The sequence below is a fragment of the Heloderma suspectum genome, chromosome 3 (assembly GCF_057233095.1).
Source record: "Heloderma suspectum isolate Gila_16-S chromosome 3, 16-S_ref, whole genome shotgun sequence".
In the NCBI taxonomy this organism is placed as follows: domain Eukaryota; kingdom Metazoa; phylum Chordata; class Lepidosauria; order Squamata; family Helodermatidae; genus Heloderma; species Heloderma suspectum.
The window spans coordinates 32,685,278-32,698,981 of record NC_139460.1 but is presented as its reverse complement, the minus strand read 5'-3'; the positions used below and the strand labels follow the sequence as shown (position 1 = coordinate 32,698,981).

At 41.3% G+C, this 13,704-nt stretch overlaps 1 protein-coding gene across 2 annotated transcripts in view; it reads right to left on the bottom strand.

Moving 5' to 3' along the window:
* The window catches only part of IFT88 (intraflagellar transport 88), a 57,905-nt gene that overhangs the window by 30,041 nt on the left and 14,160 nt on the right, over nucleotides 1-13,704 (bottom strand). The window contains exons 10-15 of one of the 2 annotated variants that reach the window (XM_084842833.1): nucleotides 13,455-13,557; nucleotides 12,312-12,426; nucleotides 11,112-11,343; nucleotides 10,369-10,439; nucleotides 6,982-7,068; nucleotides 5,226-5,325 (exon numbers count right to left, since the gene is read on the bottom strand). In XM_084842833.1, coding sequence (XP_084698959.1) covers nucleotides 5,226-5,325; nucleotides 6,982-7,068; nucleotides 10,369-10,439; nucleotides 11,112-11,343; nucleotides 12,312-12,426; nucleotides 13,455-13,557 — 708 coding nt within the window. The remainder of the gene's footprint in view (nucleotides 1-5,225; nucleotides 5,326-6,981; nucleotides 7,069-10,368; nucleotides 10,440-11,111; nucleotides 11,344-12,311; nucleotides 12,427-13,454; nucleotides 13,558-13,704) is intronic. The other variant, XM_084842834.1, reaches the window with a different exon arrangement.

Here is a 13,704-nt window from a genome sequence, read left to right as displayed (position 1 = left end):
GGTCTTAAATGACATTGGTACATGAAAGAGAAATTCAAGAAACACAATTCTTTTGTAAAAGGAAGTGCAATATTTTTTCGACTGATCATATTCATACATGCTGCTACCACTGGATTTTACTATTTTAAGTTTTTTTGTGAACCATCCAGAGAGGTTCGGCTATTCGATGGAATAGAAATGTAATAAATCAATCAATAGCACCTTTCTTTTCTTTATTTGACCTATTTTTCTTTATTTGAATATTTGACCCATTTTTTCTATAGTATAAAAATACTTGTTACAATTCACTAGGCCCTGTTCTCCCCTACACAGAAGTTTATGAAGCATACAATTTCAGTTACTTATTTAAAGTGAACGTACCTTAGAGCAGCAAGCCAAGAAATTTGAAGTACATTTTAGTTTTACAGTTTCCAGCACAAAGTACATTACTGTCTTAATTTATGAGGTGCAAAAGAGGGCATATGCAAAGCACATGGAGCTAGCTCAAGTTTATTGCTCCCCAGCAAACCACTTAGGAAGTGCAGACTACTACTAAAGCAGAACATTTCTCTCATTATAATGAATTATCTACAGAAGCCATTGATTTCAGGGGGAAGAAAAACATTTCAGATGGGCATGAATAGGAATAGTATTATTTAGATTTTATGGAAGCTCAAGAGCATGGGCTTTTGTTTATCATGATGAATTTTTGGCTATAATTCTAAACACACTTATCCAAATCAATTCTACGAAAATCAGAATACTTGTTTTTAAGTAAATATGGCAATAAGGACTGAATCATGAAATCATAGAATCATAGACTAGTAGGGTTGGAAGGGGCCTACAAGACCACTGTGTCCAACCCCCTGCTCAATGCAGGAATCCAAGTCAAACATTGGATTCCTGCATTGAATTTTACATTGGACTGTAAAACATTTGTAAAAACATTTTAGGCTATCATACCAAGTCAGTAGATTAGATACATTCCAATAGTTAGTGCTGTAGGTTGAAATACCAGCTCAACCTTAGGGAAGCTACTATTTTCAATCTAAATTTGTGAACAAAATGCAAGTTACACAGGGAAACTTGGGAAGTAGCCTTATATTGTCAGACCACTCCTCTATCTAGCTCAGTACTGTCTACACTGACTGGTAACAGTTCTCCAGGGTTTCAGACAGGGGTCTTTCCCAGCCCTACTTGGAGATGCCAGGGATTGAACCCAGGACATTTTGCATGAAAAGCAGGTGATCTCCTATTGAGCTACAAGCCTTCCCTTCAAAATAATAGCAAACCATCTTGCAGAGTTCTTGAATAAATAATAAATAATAAATAAGAATTGAATTGCTTACTGAAAGTACTACCTAAAAATAATGTTTCAGACTTGTTGATGCCATTCTTGCACCTGAGTCGTAGCCACCATTTTCCTTCCTACTGACTTTTCTTGGATGCAATGCTAAGCAACAGTTGAGTGTTATGTGCAGGAGCCTGCTCCTCCCTCTGGGACAGCCATGAGATGAGAAGCATTTGCTCCCATGTTCAACTAAATGCAGTTTGTTGCTTTGTCTGAACCAGGAACTGTGGTTTATTTAAACAAGGTTGGCTTGTTTGAACAAACCATAGTTAAAAGTAACCACAATATGTCTTAGTCTTGAACATAAAACTGTTCATAAAACTGAACATAAAACACAAAACAGGTTGAAAGCAGAAACAAAAGCTTCTGACCTCCTCTTTGCAGCCACGCTGGAGGAGGAGAGGGGAGGGGAAAATGCATGAACCCATAGTTTAGTGTTACATTTTAAAGCAGCCATTATGTCTTGTCTTGCTGGTCACCCCTCAGGTAAATTAATTTGCACTTTAATAGCTAAGGTTTATGCATGACTGACCAAGAATGTGTTTCTAATAAGCACATGAGACTAATTTCCTACACCAGGGATGGGGAGTGTGTGGCCCTCCAGATGTTGTTGGACAGCAACTCCCATCAACCCTTACTATTGGCTATGTTAGACAGAGCTGATGGGAGTTTCAGTTCAACAACATTGGGAGGGACACACATTCCCCACCTCTGCCACAGACAGATATCTTTGGTTTGAAAGAAAATTGTGTGCACAGTTTTGTACATGGCAAAAATGTGTGTGCACTGTTACATACTGTGGTGTATTTATAGTGTTTAAACACTGAAGCAATATCCATATAAAAAAACATTGTGCAAAATGGTCCTAAAACTGAGTGGGAATGCTTCTTTTGGGGGAGGCGGGGTTTACACAAATTTCTTGACAAGAATTTATAACTATGCCTGAAGAAAATAATTTGAGAGGCAAACCTAAGCCAAAAACGGTCAAAGGACTGTTTTTTCATGGTTTTTCTACCTCTGGTACTCCTATGGCTTCCTAAGAACTTCCAAGTTGTATGATTTCTCTCAGGATAAGAATATGGAAAAGAATGAAGAATGAAGCAATACACCACAATTTGAGTTATAGCAGGTGCACACCCAGGCTGATACAAACAGAAAAAGCAACGTCAGTGAAACAATGCAGTTACAGTAAACTACAGCAATGCATGTGGAGACTAAGCGTATTTTGCCTAAATAAGAACCTGGATTTAGTAGGACTGAGTACAGAGCTTGCTGTGGAGGTGCACGCGCTCACACACAGCATATACTTTCTTTCTCCCCAATAGAACTCAGGGGAAATCATTTGTGTGTGTTTACAGCAAAAGATGGCTGATTGGCTAGAAACTGGTTACGTCACTAGCTCACCTTTCACCACCTCCTCCTCCTCCCTGAAGTAATTGTTCAATATTTTAAAAATGCAGTGCTTTAAAAATGAAACAAATAGACAGCTTGCCTGAAGCATGGGAGGAGAAGCAAAACTACTGAATCAGTATTCAATTAACTGGACAATTTATGCCAAACAAAGACAGGGAAAGCTGGGCTTGAGAAAAAAACACAGCGAGTTCCTAATGATTTGCCTGCCTGTTTGTACACATCCCACCCTTAAGGGCTGCTGATTCTTTGCAAGACTAGCACCCTACCCTAAATCTATGCAGAACTCAAATTGTAATAGTTGCTTGCACTGTACCTACCTCTTCATACTTACAGGACAAAACAAAATGGGAGACATAGTACAAAAAAAGGGAAGGAATAATTAAAGGAAAGGAAAAGTAACACATTTAAATCTCAGAAGTAAACTGATCTGAACACCATGAAATCAAATACATGAGTGGAAGAGAAACAGGACAAACACATTACATAAACCAATCCTATCTAGGCTAGCTCTCCAGTCAATTGGCCAGTCAAATTTGGTCAGGTGATAAATCAATAGACTGCATAATTGACATATATTCAAAGAATGCAACTGTGTAGACAGGAGCTTATCTTTTTTATTTGATTATGGTATCATTTATTATTAGAAAGGGTAGGAGTGAGTGCACCTTAGCCCTGCAGTAGTCTAGGATCACAACAAAGCTTATCCCACGGGTCAGCTGCCATAACTGCAGGCATCTCCAAACGGGAACACAAGCAATCACTGTGGCATTGCCTAGTGGGCAGAGTTTTGGACTAGGACCAGGGAGACCGAGGTTAAAATTCTCACTCAACCATGAAGCTCTTTAGAGTATGCTGGGCCAGTTACATATTCTCAGCCTAATCTGCCTCACAGAGTTGTTATAAGGAAAGAGAGAGAATGTGTGTGTGGAGTCTATGTACGCTCTGAAAACCTCTGTGGAAGGGAATAAATATACTAAAGTAAATAATTCATTACAATTTTAAAGTGTTAACGTCATCATTTCACAACAAGGACTATCTAATTTTTTTTTTAACTAGCATAAGTATCAAACCTCTTGAGGATTATTCTCTTTGGTGTTTTCATGTTGTTAATGCTTTAAAAATACCTGACCATTTTTTGATAATATTTAACCAATATTTGACAAGTCAACTGTCCAAATCTTTTTTGACCAACCAAAGGCCTAACCCTAGCAATTTTTATTTTCTAGACTGAAAGAGGCAAAATTTGGCAAAGTGGTGTATACGAGGTAGAGTATTTAATATTCTGTTTGCTTGTATGTATCACATATTTTAGATAAGGGTATTTTGTACACCATAAATGAACAATAGTTATGCAGTTGTTGCAGGTGATCCAAATATCTTTGTCCCAGAGGGTGCATCTGTCAAAGGGTAATCACATATTCCACCAATCAAATTGTATGTTTGGTACTGGAAAAATGCAATCCTTCCCCCCAGTAACACTTATATTGCAGCGTAACATCACCAGTGACAAGCAACACCTCCTTCCCCAAACTTATGAACTTCAAAGTTCTTGCTGTACCACTCCAGAACAGGAACACTCATGTACTCTGGGCAAACAAGTCAACCTCTCCCCTGCTGAAATGCCTGTCTAGTGAACCTTTCCCCACACTTAAAAAAATTAACTTGTGCACTGCTCTCTTTCCACTGCTTGGGTTCATACCTACTAGGTTCTGTGGGTACTCCATCCAGATAGGAAAATGTGACAGCACTAGACCAGGGCTGAGGGTTACTATACAACTAGCCCCACCCAGCCCCAAGAAGTTCTCTTTAGCATCTTGAAAGGCCATTCGATTAAGTCCCATATTAGTTTCTGCACAGTAGCTCATCAATAACAACAAAAGAGGAAAGAAAGAAGTTCCCTCGATTCTCGCATTTTAACATAGCAACAACCTGGATTCCGTTTAAAGTGGGGATGTTCACACATAACAACAACCCGTCACTTTAAAAACCAATGGGTTGTCTGTTCTGCATGAGCAAACGCACTGCCTGCAGTGCACCTGCCTCTTCCATTTTACAGCACAACCTACGATTGGCTCCTTCGAAGGTTGCACAGCCTGATGCGCAAACCCAGAGCAGGTAAACAACCCAGCAGTTAACCCAAGAACAAACCAACAAACCATGGGTTAACCAATGGTTTGTTTAACCCCTAAACATGCCGGCAGTCCGGGTTTGCACATCACGCTGCACAACCTACGAAGGAGCCGATCATGGGCTGTGCTGTAAAGTGGAAGAGGCGTGCATGCTGCCCCATCAGTTTTTAAATCGATGTGTTGTGGTTACGTATGAACCAGGTCATTATGATTATAATACAGAGTGCTCTCAATCTGTTGAGGAATATTATAAAGGAAGTTTATACCTGAAATTGTATTTTGATCATGTGAATAGATCACATTTTGATCTATGCAAAAATCTACCAGTAAAATATTTTATGAAAGCTCCATACCTGATTAAAATCCTTTTGCCGCAAATATGTAATTGCTTTGTTGATTTCTAGGTCATTGGCTAACTCCACATACTGGGAAGTTTTTACTATTTCTACACACCTGTAACAGAATAAAAAATAGAAGTTCTTTGTTATTGTGATCCTCTTCAAATCAAGAAAACAACTGCTCAATCTTTCCCAAGCATCACTTAAGGCTAATCCTATAAACTGGCTTTAAGGTCCAATGTACATTGTAGCCTGCTAGATGCTTGACAACTCAGTTTCCCAAGACAAAAGGAAGCTTACTGAGCAATTGGTGGACTACCATACAGGGGTGATCATAGAATCATAGAATAGTAGGGTTGGAAAGGGCCTACAAGGCCATCGAGTCCCACCCCCTGCTCAATGCAGGAATCCAAGTCACAGCATCCCTGACAGATGGCTGTCCAGCCTCGTCTTGAATGCCTCCAGTGTGGGAGAGCCCACTACCTCCCTATGGAATTGGTTCCATTGTCGTATTGCTCTAACAGTCACGAAGTTTTTCCTGATGTTCAGCCGGAATCTGGCTTCCTGTCACTTGAGCCCATTATTCCATGTCCTGCACTCTGGGATGATTGAGAAGAGATCCTGGCCTTCCTCTCTGTGACAACCTTTCAAGTACTTGAAGAGCGCTATCATATCTCCCCTCAGGTTTCTCTTCTCAAGGCTAAACATGCCCAGTTCTTTCAGTCTCTCTTCATAGGGCTTTGTTTCCAGTCCTCTGATCATCTTTGTTGCCCTCCTCTGAACCCTCTCCAGTTTGTCTGCATCCTTCTTAAAGTGTGGTGCCCAGAACTGGAGACAGTACTCCAGATGAGGCCTAACCAGTGCTGAGTAGAGGGGAACTAGTACTTCACGGATTTGGAAGCTATGCTTCTATTAATGCAGCCCAAAAGAGCATTTGCCTTTTTTGCAGCCACATCACATTGTCGGCTCATATTCAGCTTGTGATCGACAACAATTCCAAGATCTTTCTCAGTTGTAGTACTGTTGAGCCACGTATCCCCATCTTGTAACTGTGCATTTGGTTTCTTTCTTCCTAGGTGCAGAACTTGGCATTTATTCCTATAGAATTTCATTCTGTTGTTTTCTGCCCAGCACTCCAGTCTATCCAGATCACTTTGAATGTTGTTTCTGTCTTCCAAAGTATTAGCTATCCTGCCCAATTTTGTGTCATCTGCAAATTTGATCAGCATTCCCTGCACCTCCTCCTCCAAGTCATTAATAAAAATGTTGAAGAGCACTGGGCCCAAATGATGAGATGAATCTGATGAGATGAATCTATCTTTGCTAATTGTGTAACAACGCTTTATTGTAGTTCAATATTATTATTCCTACACTACAGACAGAGGCCAAGGTCAAGAGACAATTGCTTGCCAAAAGCCACCTAAAAATATGGCCTGAACAAGAGACTTCTAACTCACATTCCTAGCCACTATACTGCAACATCTCTAAGATTAAGGTTCAGGCTTTGGAGCTTTGATGGCCAAGTACAGAATGAATGAAATATGACTTGTTTCATTTTATTTCAGCCATTGCTTATGACCTCAGAGAGAACGTCATCTGGTTGCTTAATTAAGAAATTATATTTGGGGAATATGACATTTTTAAAAAACGAACTATAACAAAAGCAGAGACTGGCATACCCAGGCTCTAGTTTGTCAACTACCGACTTCTATGGGACAATTCTGGAATAAGCACTCTGAGATTAGCAACTCAATTGAAAAATGCCACCTACCAGTCATAGCCTACAGCAAATGATGTTTCAATTGCTGGAGCTATTAGTTTAGCAGCAGTCATGATATACTTTTCTGCTGTAGCTTTCCTTAAAAAACACAAGAAGTTTATTTCAGAAAAAAATGATTATCATAAACATGGTTGTGGTTAAACACAATACCTCGTTTACAGGTAGTACTTAGGGAAGCTGGAGAAATCCGCTGTGGACTCAAATAAGGTCTGATTCCCAAGAATCTGACCTGCAGGTCCGCAGCGGACTGGTTCCCCTTACCTCCATGCCTGCTAGACTCCACGCAGGACAGCATCCAGGTTTTTAAAAGACAAGGTTGTGAATGGTGACTGTAAATTGCATACTTTATGCCATTTGCTGCCATAAAGCACTTGTTGTTGTTGTTCAGTCGTTCAGTCGTGTCCGACTCTTCGTGACCCCATGGACCATAGCACGCCAGGCCTTCCTGTCCTGCGTTCTCTCCCGGAGCGTGCTCAAGTTCATATTCATTGCATCCGTGATGCTATCTAGCCATCTCATCCTCTGCCGTCCCCTTCTCCTTTTGCCTTCAGTCTTTCCCAGCATCAGGGTCTTTTCCAGGGAGTTTTCTCTTCGCATTAGGTGGCCAAAATATTGGAGCTTCAGCTTCATTATCTGTCCTTCCAATGAGCACTCAGGGTTGATTTCCTTTAGGATGGACTGATTTGACCTCCTTGCAGTCCAGGGCACTCGTAAGAGTCTTCTCCAGCACCACAGTTCGAAAGCATCAATTCTTTGGCGCTCAGCCTTCCTTATAGTCCAGCTCTCACAGCCATACATTACTACTGGGAAAACCATAGCTTTGATTAGACGGACCTTTGTCGGCAAGGTGATGTCTCTGCTTCTTACTATGCTGTCTAGGTTGGCCATAGCTTTCCTCCCAAGGAGCAAGCACCTTTTAATTTCATGGCTACAGTCACCGTCTGCGGTGATCTTGGAGCCCAAGAAAGTAAAATCTGTCACTGCTTCCATTTCTTCCCCTTCTATATGCCAGGAAGTGATGGGGCCAGATGCCATGATCTTCGTTTTTTTAATGTTGAGTTTCAAACCAGCTTTTGCACTCTCCTCTTTCACCCTCAACAAGAGGCTCTTTAGATCCTCTTCGCTTTCTGCCATTAGGGTGGTATTGTCTGCATATCGGAGGTTGTTGATAATTCTCCCAGCAATCTTAATTCCGACCTCTGATTCATCCAACCCGGCGTTTCTCATGATGTACTCTGCATATAAGTTAAATAAGCAGGGTGACAATATGCAGCCTTGTCGTACTCCTTTCCCAATTTTGAACCAATCGGTTGTTCCATGTCTGGTTCTTACTGTTGCTTCTTGACCCTCGTACAGGTTTGTCAGGAGACAGGTAAGGTGGTCTGGTACTCCCATCACTTTCAGAATTTGCCACCGTTTGTTGTGATCCACACAATCAAAGGCTTTAGCGTAGTCAATGAAGCAGAAATAGACGTTTTTCTGGAATTCTCTTGCTTTCTCCATGATGCAGCGAATGTTGGCGATTTGATCTCTAGTTCCTCTGCCTCTTCTAAACCCAGCTTGTACTTCCGGTAGTTCTCGGTTCGCATACTGCTGAAGCCTAGCTTGTAGGATTTTGAGCATCACCTTGCTGGCATGTGAAATGAGCGCAATGGTGCGGTAGTTTGAACACTCTTACATCTACATAAATTGTGGCTGTAACAGCATTTTTATGGCTGTAATTTACATAGGTGTAAGTACTTTACAGCCGCAAATGACATAAAATATGCAATTTACGGCCATGATTTCCTGAGGTCCTTGAATGGCAGCCACCATTTGCAGACCTTGCCTTTTTAAAATTGGAAGGGCATCCCGCAAAATCTGGCAGGCATGTGAAGGGCTCTCTGGGGAAATCCAGTGAGCCCAAGCGGCCCAGATTTCCCCGTGGTGGACCCTCCCCAGACCGGGCTTTGGGGGCTTCGCCCATCCCTAGTGGTAGTAAATAAGTATTATTATTCAGAAAAACAACCAAAAGTGCTGTGGCACCTTAAAAACAAGTCAATCTATTATGGCATGAGCTTTTGTGGACGATAGTCCACTTCCCCCAAAGTATTAATAATAGCAGTATTTACATAATATATATCAGCCTCCCCCAGCCTGGTGTCCTCCAGATACTTTAGATACAACTTCTAGAACTCCTGACCATCGGTCATATTGAGGTTGATGGGAGTTGAAATCCAAAACATCTGTAGGCTGCTATATACTTTTAGAGAACTCATTCTTCAAGTGTGGAGCCTTATATAGCCAAAGCAGCAGCATCCATACACGAGGGAAGAATCAGCAGATCTGAGGAAACCCCGATGTTTGCAGAACTACAAAAAAACTTTAGACAAAAAAATCCCCCTAAGGTGTGGGGAGGGAACCCCAAAACAGCCTAATGAGGACTGAGCATGCTAAGTGATCACAGAATGATGGCTGACAGTTGAGAGTCAGGGAATGGAAAAGCAGGTGGTGGGGGAATGGAGTATCCTGGCAATGGGCATAGCTGGCTGGCTGGAACCCTGAACCAGAGCACTCAAAATGGCAACATTTTGTTACAGGTCTCACTTGTCCAATTTTTAATCCCACCTTCCTACATAGACCTTCTTCTAGGCCACTTACATTGGTCAGAAAGATATAAATTAAAATGACAAATTAAAAGAGAGCACAGAGATTTGGGGGGAAAACAGTTTTGTTTCTTTGCCAAAAAGTGTTACTGGAATTCAAAGAGAGTGGATAAAGCCTGACATAAACATAGCCTGACCGTTACCTATGTAACAAAGCCTAGCAGGCTGCCTAAGAATATATAGCATAACCATGGAGAAAAGAGGGGGGGGAAGTTGAATCCAACATTTGTTTAATCAGTGGGCCAGTTAGCACAGTATGACAGCCAATCATGGGCTAATTTACCTCTGAAGAGCTGTGGCCACCCTGGTACTGCCAACGCAACAGCCCACTGTGGGGTACCGTGGCATGTGCCATTCACCATTATGAATATGCAAGCCCCAGCCCAGGTTTGCTATGGCTTGTCGTGTCATGCGAACCCAGCCAGCAGGGATTATTTGAAAGTTAAACAACCCTCACGTTACTCTAAACTGGACTGTGGGTTATGCAAGGGTTGTTTAACCCTGAAATAACTCCCACCTCCTGGATTTGCATGATACAACAAACCACAGCAACCCCTGGCCAGGGCTTGCATATTCATAATGGTGGATAGCACATGCCACGGTACCCCATGGGCGGCTGTTGTGTTGGCTGAACCAGGGCAGTACGTTAGACCAGAGTTCAGCTGCTTCAGCATATCCACGGAACATGGAAGGTCCTTTGAGATTATGCAACGAGAGGGACTTCCAATGTTACCTTTCACGCTCCATTTGCCGTAAGCTGTCATTTTTAATAGCTTCTATCAGCAGATTTGTATGTGGATCATCCTAAATAATGTACAGAAGATACACTCCAGTTATATAAATAGCAGGTAAGAATGTATACAGACATGCATATACACATTAAAATAGATTGCAAACCACAGTATGCTACATATTGTATTTTCTAAAAAGCTCTTAAAAGATAATCTCTGCAAAACAGCCTTCCTCAACTTGGTGCCCTCTAGATGTGCTTGACTACAACTCTCAGCATCCCCCAGCCAGAGGAAGGCTGCTTTAAAAGTTACATAAGGGAGACAAATAGGGAAAAGCCCTGCCTGTGGCCTTCCCAGAGGAATTTGGCTGGTCAGTTGCTGTTGTTAACAGAACACTGAAGTACATGGTTCCTTGGTATGATCCAGAAGTTCTTAATTTCTCAGATAACGTGCTCTTAAATCTCCTTTTCGCAGAATATGTTTGTATCTAAATTTGCTTGACTCCAGCTATATTATTATTGATTTGTGACATTTTCTATCCGCTTTTTATAAAATATGCATCAGAAATTCTACTTCAAACTGCATTTGAGAGCTTTGTCTTTGAAAGGATTCAAAGCTCTGGTGCTGTTGTAAAATGGGGTGTATCTATGCACTGGCATTGTTGTATACCATCAAAGAACCATCCCTTCAACATTTCAAGTTTCTTTGCTCTATAAATCATAGGTATAGCTTTGCTCATACTTACTCCTTGTGAAATATATTTGTCATCATCATCAATTTCCAGTGGAACTGCAATCAATTTTTGGAAGGCTTTTTTCATTTGTTCTCTCTCTCCAGTAGCAAAATAGCAAAGGATCAAGTTGAAGCCTGCTTTCAGGTTTGGTGATGTGCTCATGATGTGCTCAAATGAGCTAATGGCATCTGTATATTGGCCAGTTTTAATAAATGCAATTCCAATGTTCTGCATTATTTTGATCCTAATTAAATAAATAATGGTTAGGATCTTGTATCACAGGCAGACGCACACGTAAACCCACAGGGTAGACTGCTTCTGGGTCACTAGAGGATGGAAAGAAGCTAAGCCTCCTCATTCCCACAGTGAACCAGACAAGGATTGCTGCTTTCCCACTGTCATTAGTGTCCGGAAAATCCAGCTGCTTTGAGGTTGCTGGGGGAGTAGAGAGGCTAAAGTCCTCCCTTCCTCCATGATCCTGATAGGGATTGTTGTTTCGGTGCTGCTTGCAATACTGTTAAAATACAATTTAAGCAATGTAAACAAGAGAACAGCAGCCAACAAAAGGCCATACTAGACACGAGAGCAGCCACAAATTTGTCTCATCAGTGTCAAAATTAGGGAGTAGGGAAGGGAACTGATTTTTTACATTGAAAGGGACACAACTGTGAGTGAGGTTGAGCCCTTTCCCACCTTGCCTCCCATGCTCTTTTGCTTGAAGCTTTTAGTCCCAGATGGGCTCACGTCTAGTATCGGAGCTGAGCTGAAACAAAAATACCCCAGATGACAGAACATGGGAAAGTAAGGTGGAGCAGGATGAAGAGGGCTGCTTGCCTCCATCATGTCTAGTTTGTAGTGGTGGCCAGTAAAGGGGAGGGGGGAATTCTTTTTTCAGGCCTGTCAATCATGTAACTTACTATGGAACTTGCTACCCACAAGATGTAGTGATGATCAGCTTGGACAGTTTTAAAAACGGATTAGACAAGTTCATGGAAGATAAGTTATGATGTATATATTACCTGGAATGCTGGACTAGAACAGTTTTTAGTCTGATCCAGCTCTTCTTATGTTCCCAAGATAAAACAGAGACAGCAGTGAAATCAATGAAAGGTCTGTCTACACAGAAAGGTCTTAACCAACCTTTAACAAATAGCAAGTGAGCAATATTGGTTATAACAACAAAATATCAAATCTGTTCTTGTCAGAACTCACCTCATCTCTTTATGGACACTTGCAATTTGATCTAGAGCCATTCGGTAGAATTTGATAGCTTTTGAATAGTTTCTCTGTTTCAAATAAATATTTGCCATATTCATCTTCAGCATGCCTATAAAAAAATACACTGACTGAGATATAGCCCAGGCCCCATATATCTCATAGGATTTTACTTGGATTACATACAGAAAATCTATACCCTAGTTACAGAAGAATCCAGAGAAGAGAAAATGGAATGGGTGAGTTGCCCTAGAAAAAGAGAAAAACAGTTCCTGATGTTTTCTATTTGTGATTGCATAACTTTGGCTGGAATGTGAAAAATAAGTCTCTTTTTTCCCTGAATTAAAAGATAAACATAGGTAATCTGTTGATGACATGATTATGTGATTGCTTGAACAGGGAAAATACTCTTGGTAGTAACAAATACCAACATCAAGGTTTCGTTCAGACAGTGTTTTGACAGGAAATTCTTCTGAGCAGTAGAAGGCCTTGGAATAGCACACACTCCCCCCTTGCTCCCCACCTCAAGTGAAAAGCAAGATCTGCTTCAGCACAACACTGGCTTAATCAGGTTTGCCCTGAATGCACTATCTTAACCTGGCTTTTACCAGAGCGGAGGCAGCAGGCTCAGAGCAAACTCCATTTCAGGCCAACCTGGAATTGTGCCAGAACAGGTGCTAATTTTTACTTGGGGGAGGGGGGCTGCTTACAGGCTGGGAGAGAGTACATCTGATCCTGAGGCCTTTTCCTGCAGCCTCTTACCTGGTGGGGAAAGCCGTTAGAATTGGCCCTGAGAATATAATCAGGAAAAGTATTTGTGTTTGGAATAAGCGTTACTTTGAAAAGGGTAGAGGTTGAGAATGTATCAAATTATTTTTGCCGCGAACGAACTATCCCAGGAGCACGGAAATGTACTGTTGCAAAAACAGAAGTATTTGGCAATATTAAAGAGTTATCAAATGTATATAACTTCAGATCTAAACAAATCACACAGATATGATCAGAATTCAGACTGGGATTATAAAATGGTGCCACTTCTCAGCTCCCACTGAGCTGCGGGAGTTGATGAAGAGTTCCCATCTCCTAGGATGTTTCCACACTAACCAACTAGCATGGTTTAGGTTTGTGAATATAACCTACCTCCATTGACAAACATCTTGTTTTTCACTATGACCTGATAGGTATTTAGCGCTTCTGCATACATTTCATTAGCAGAATACTGGCTGGCCAAATTAAAGAGCACCTACAAGAAAAGAAATGGTGAGGGATGGTGAGGGATGGCATCTCATTTGGGGAAAGGCTTCGGAGATGTGATCTTCTGCTTCTAACCACTTCCTTCATATGGCCTGCTAGCAAACCTATTAATTAGCACTACGTATACTGTACCTCA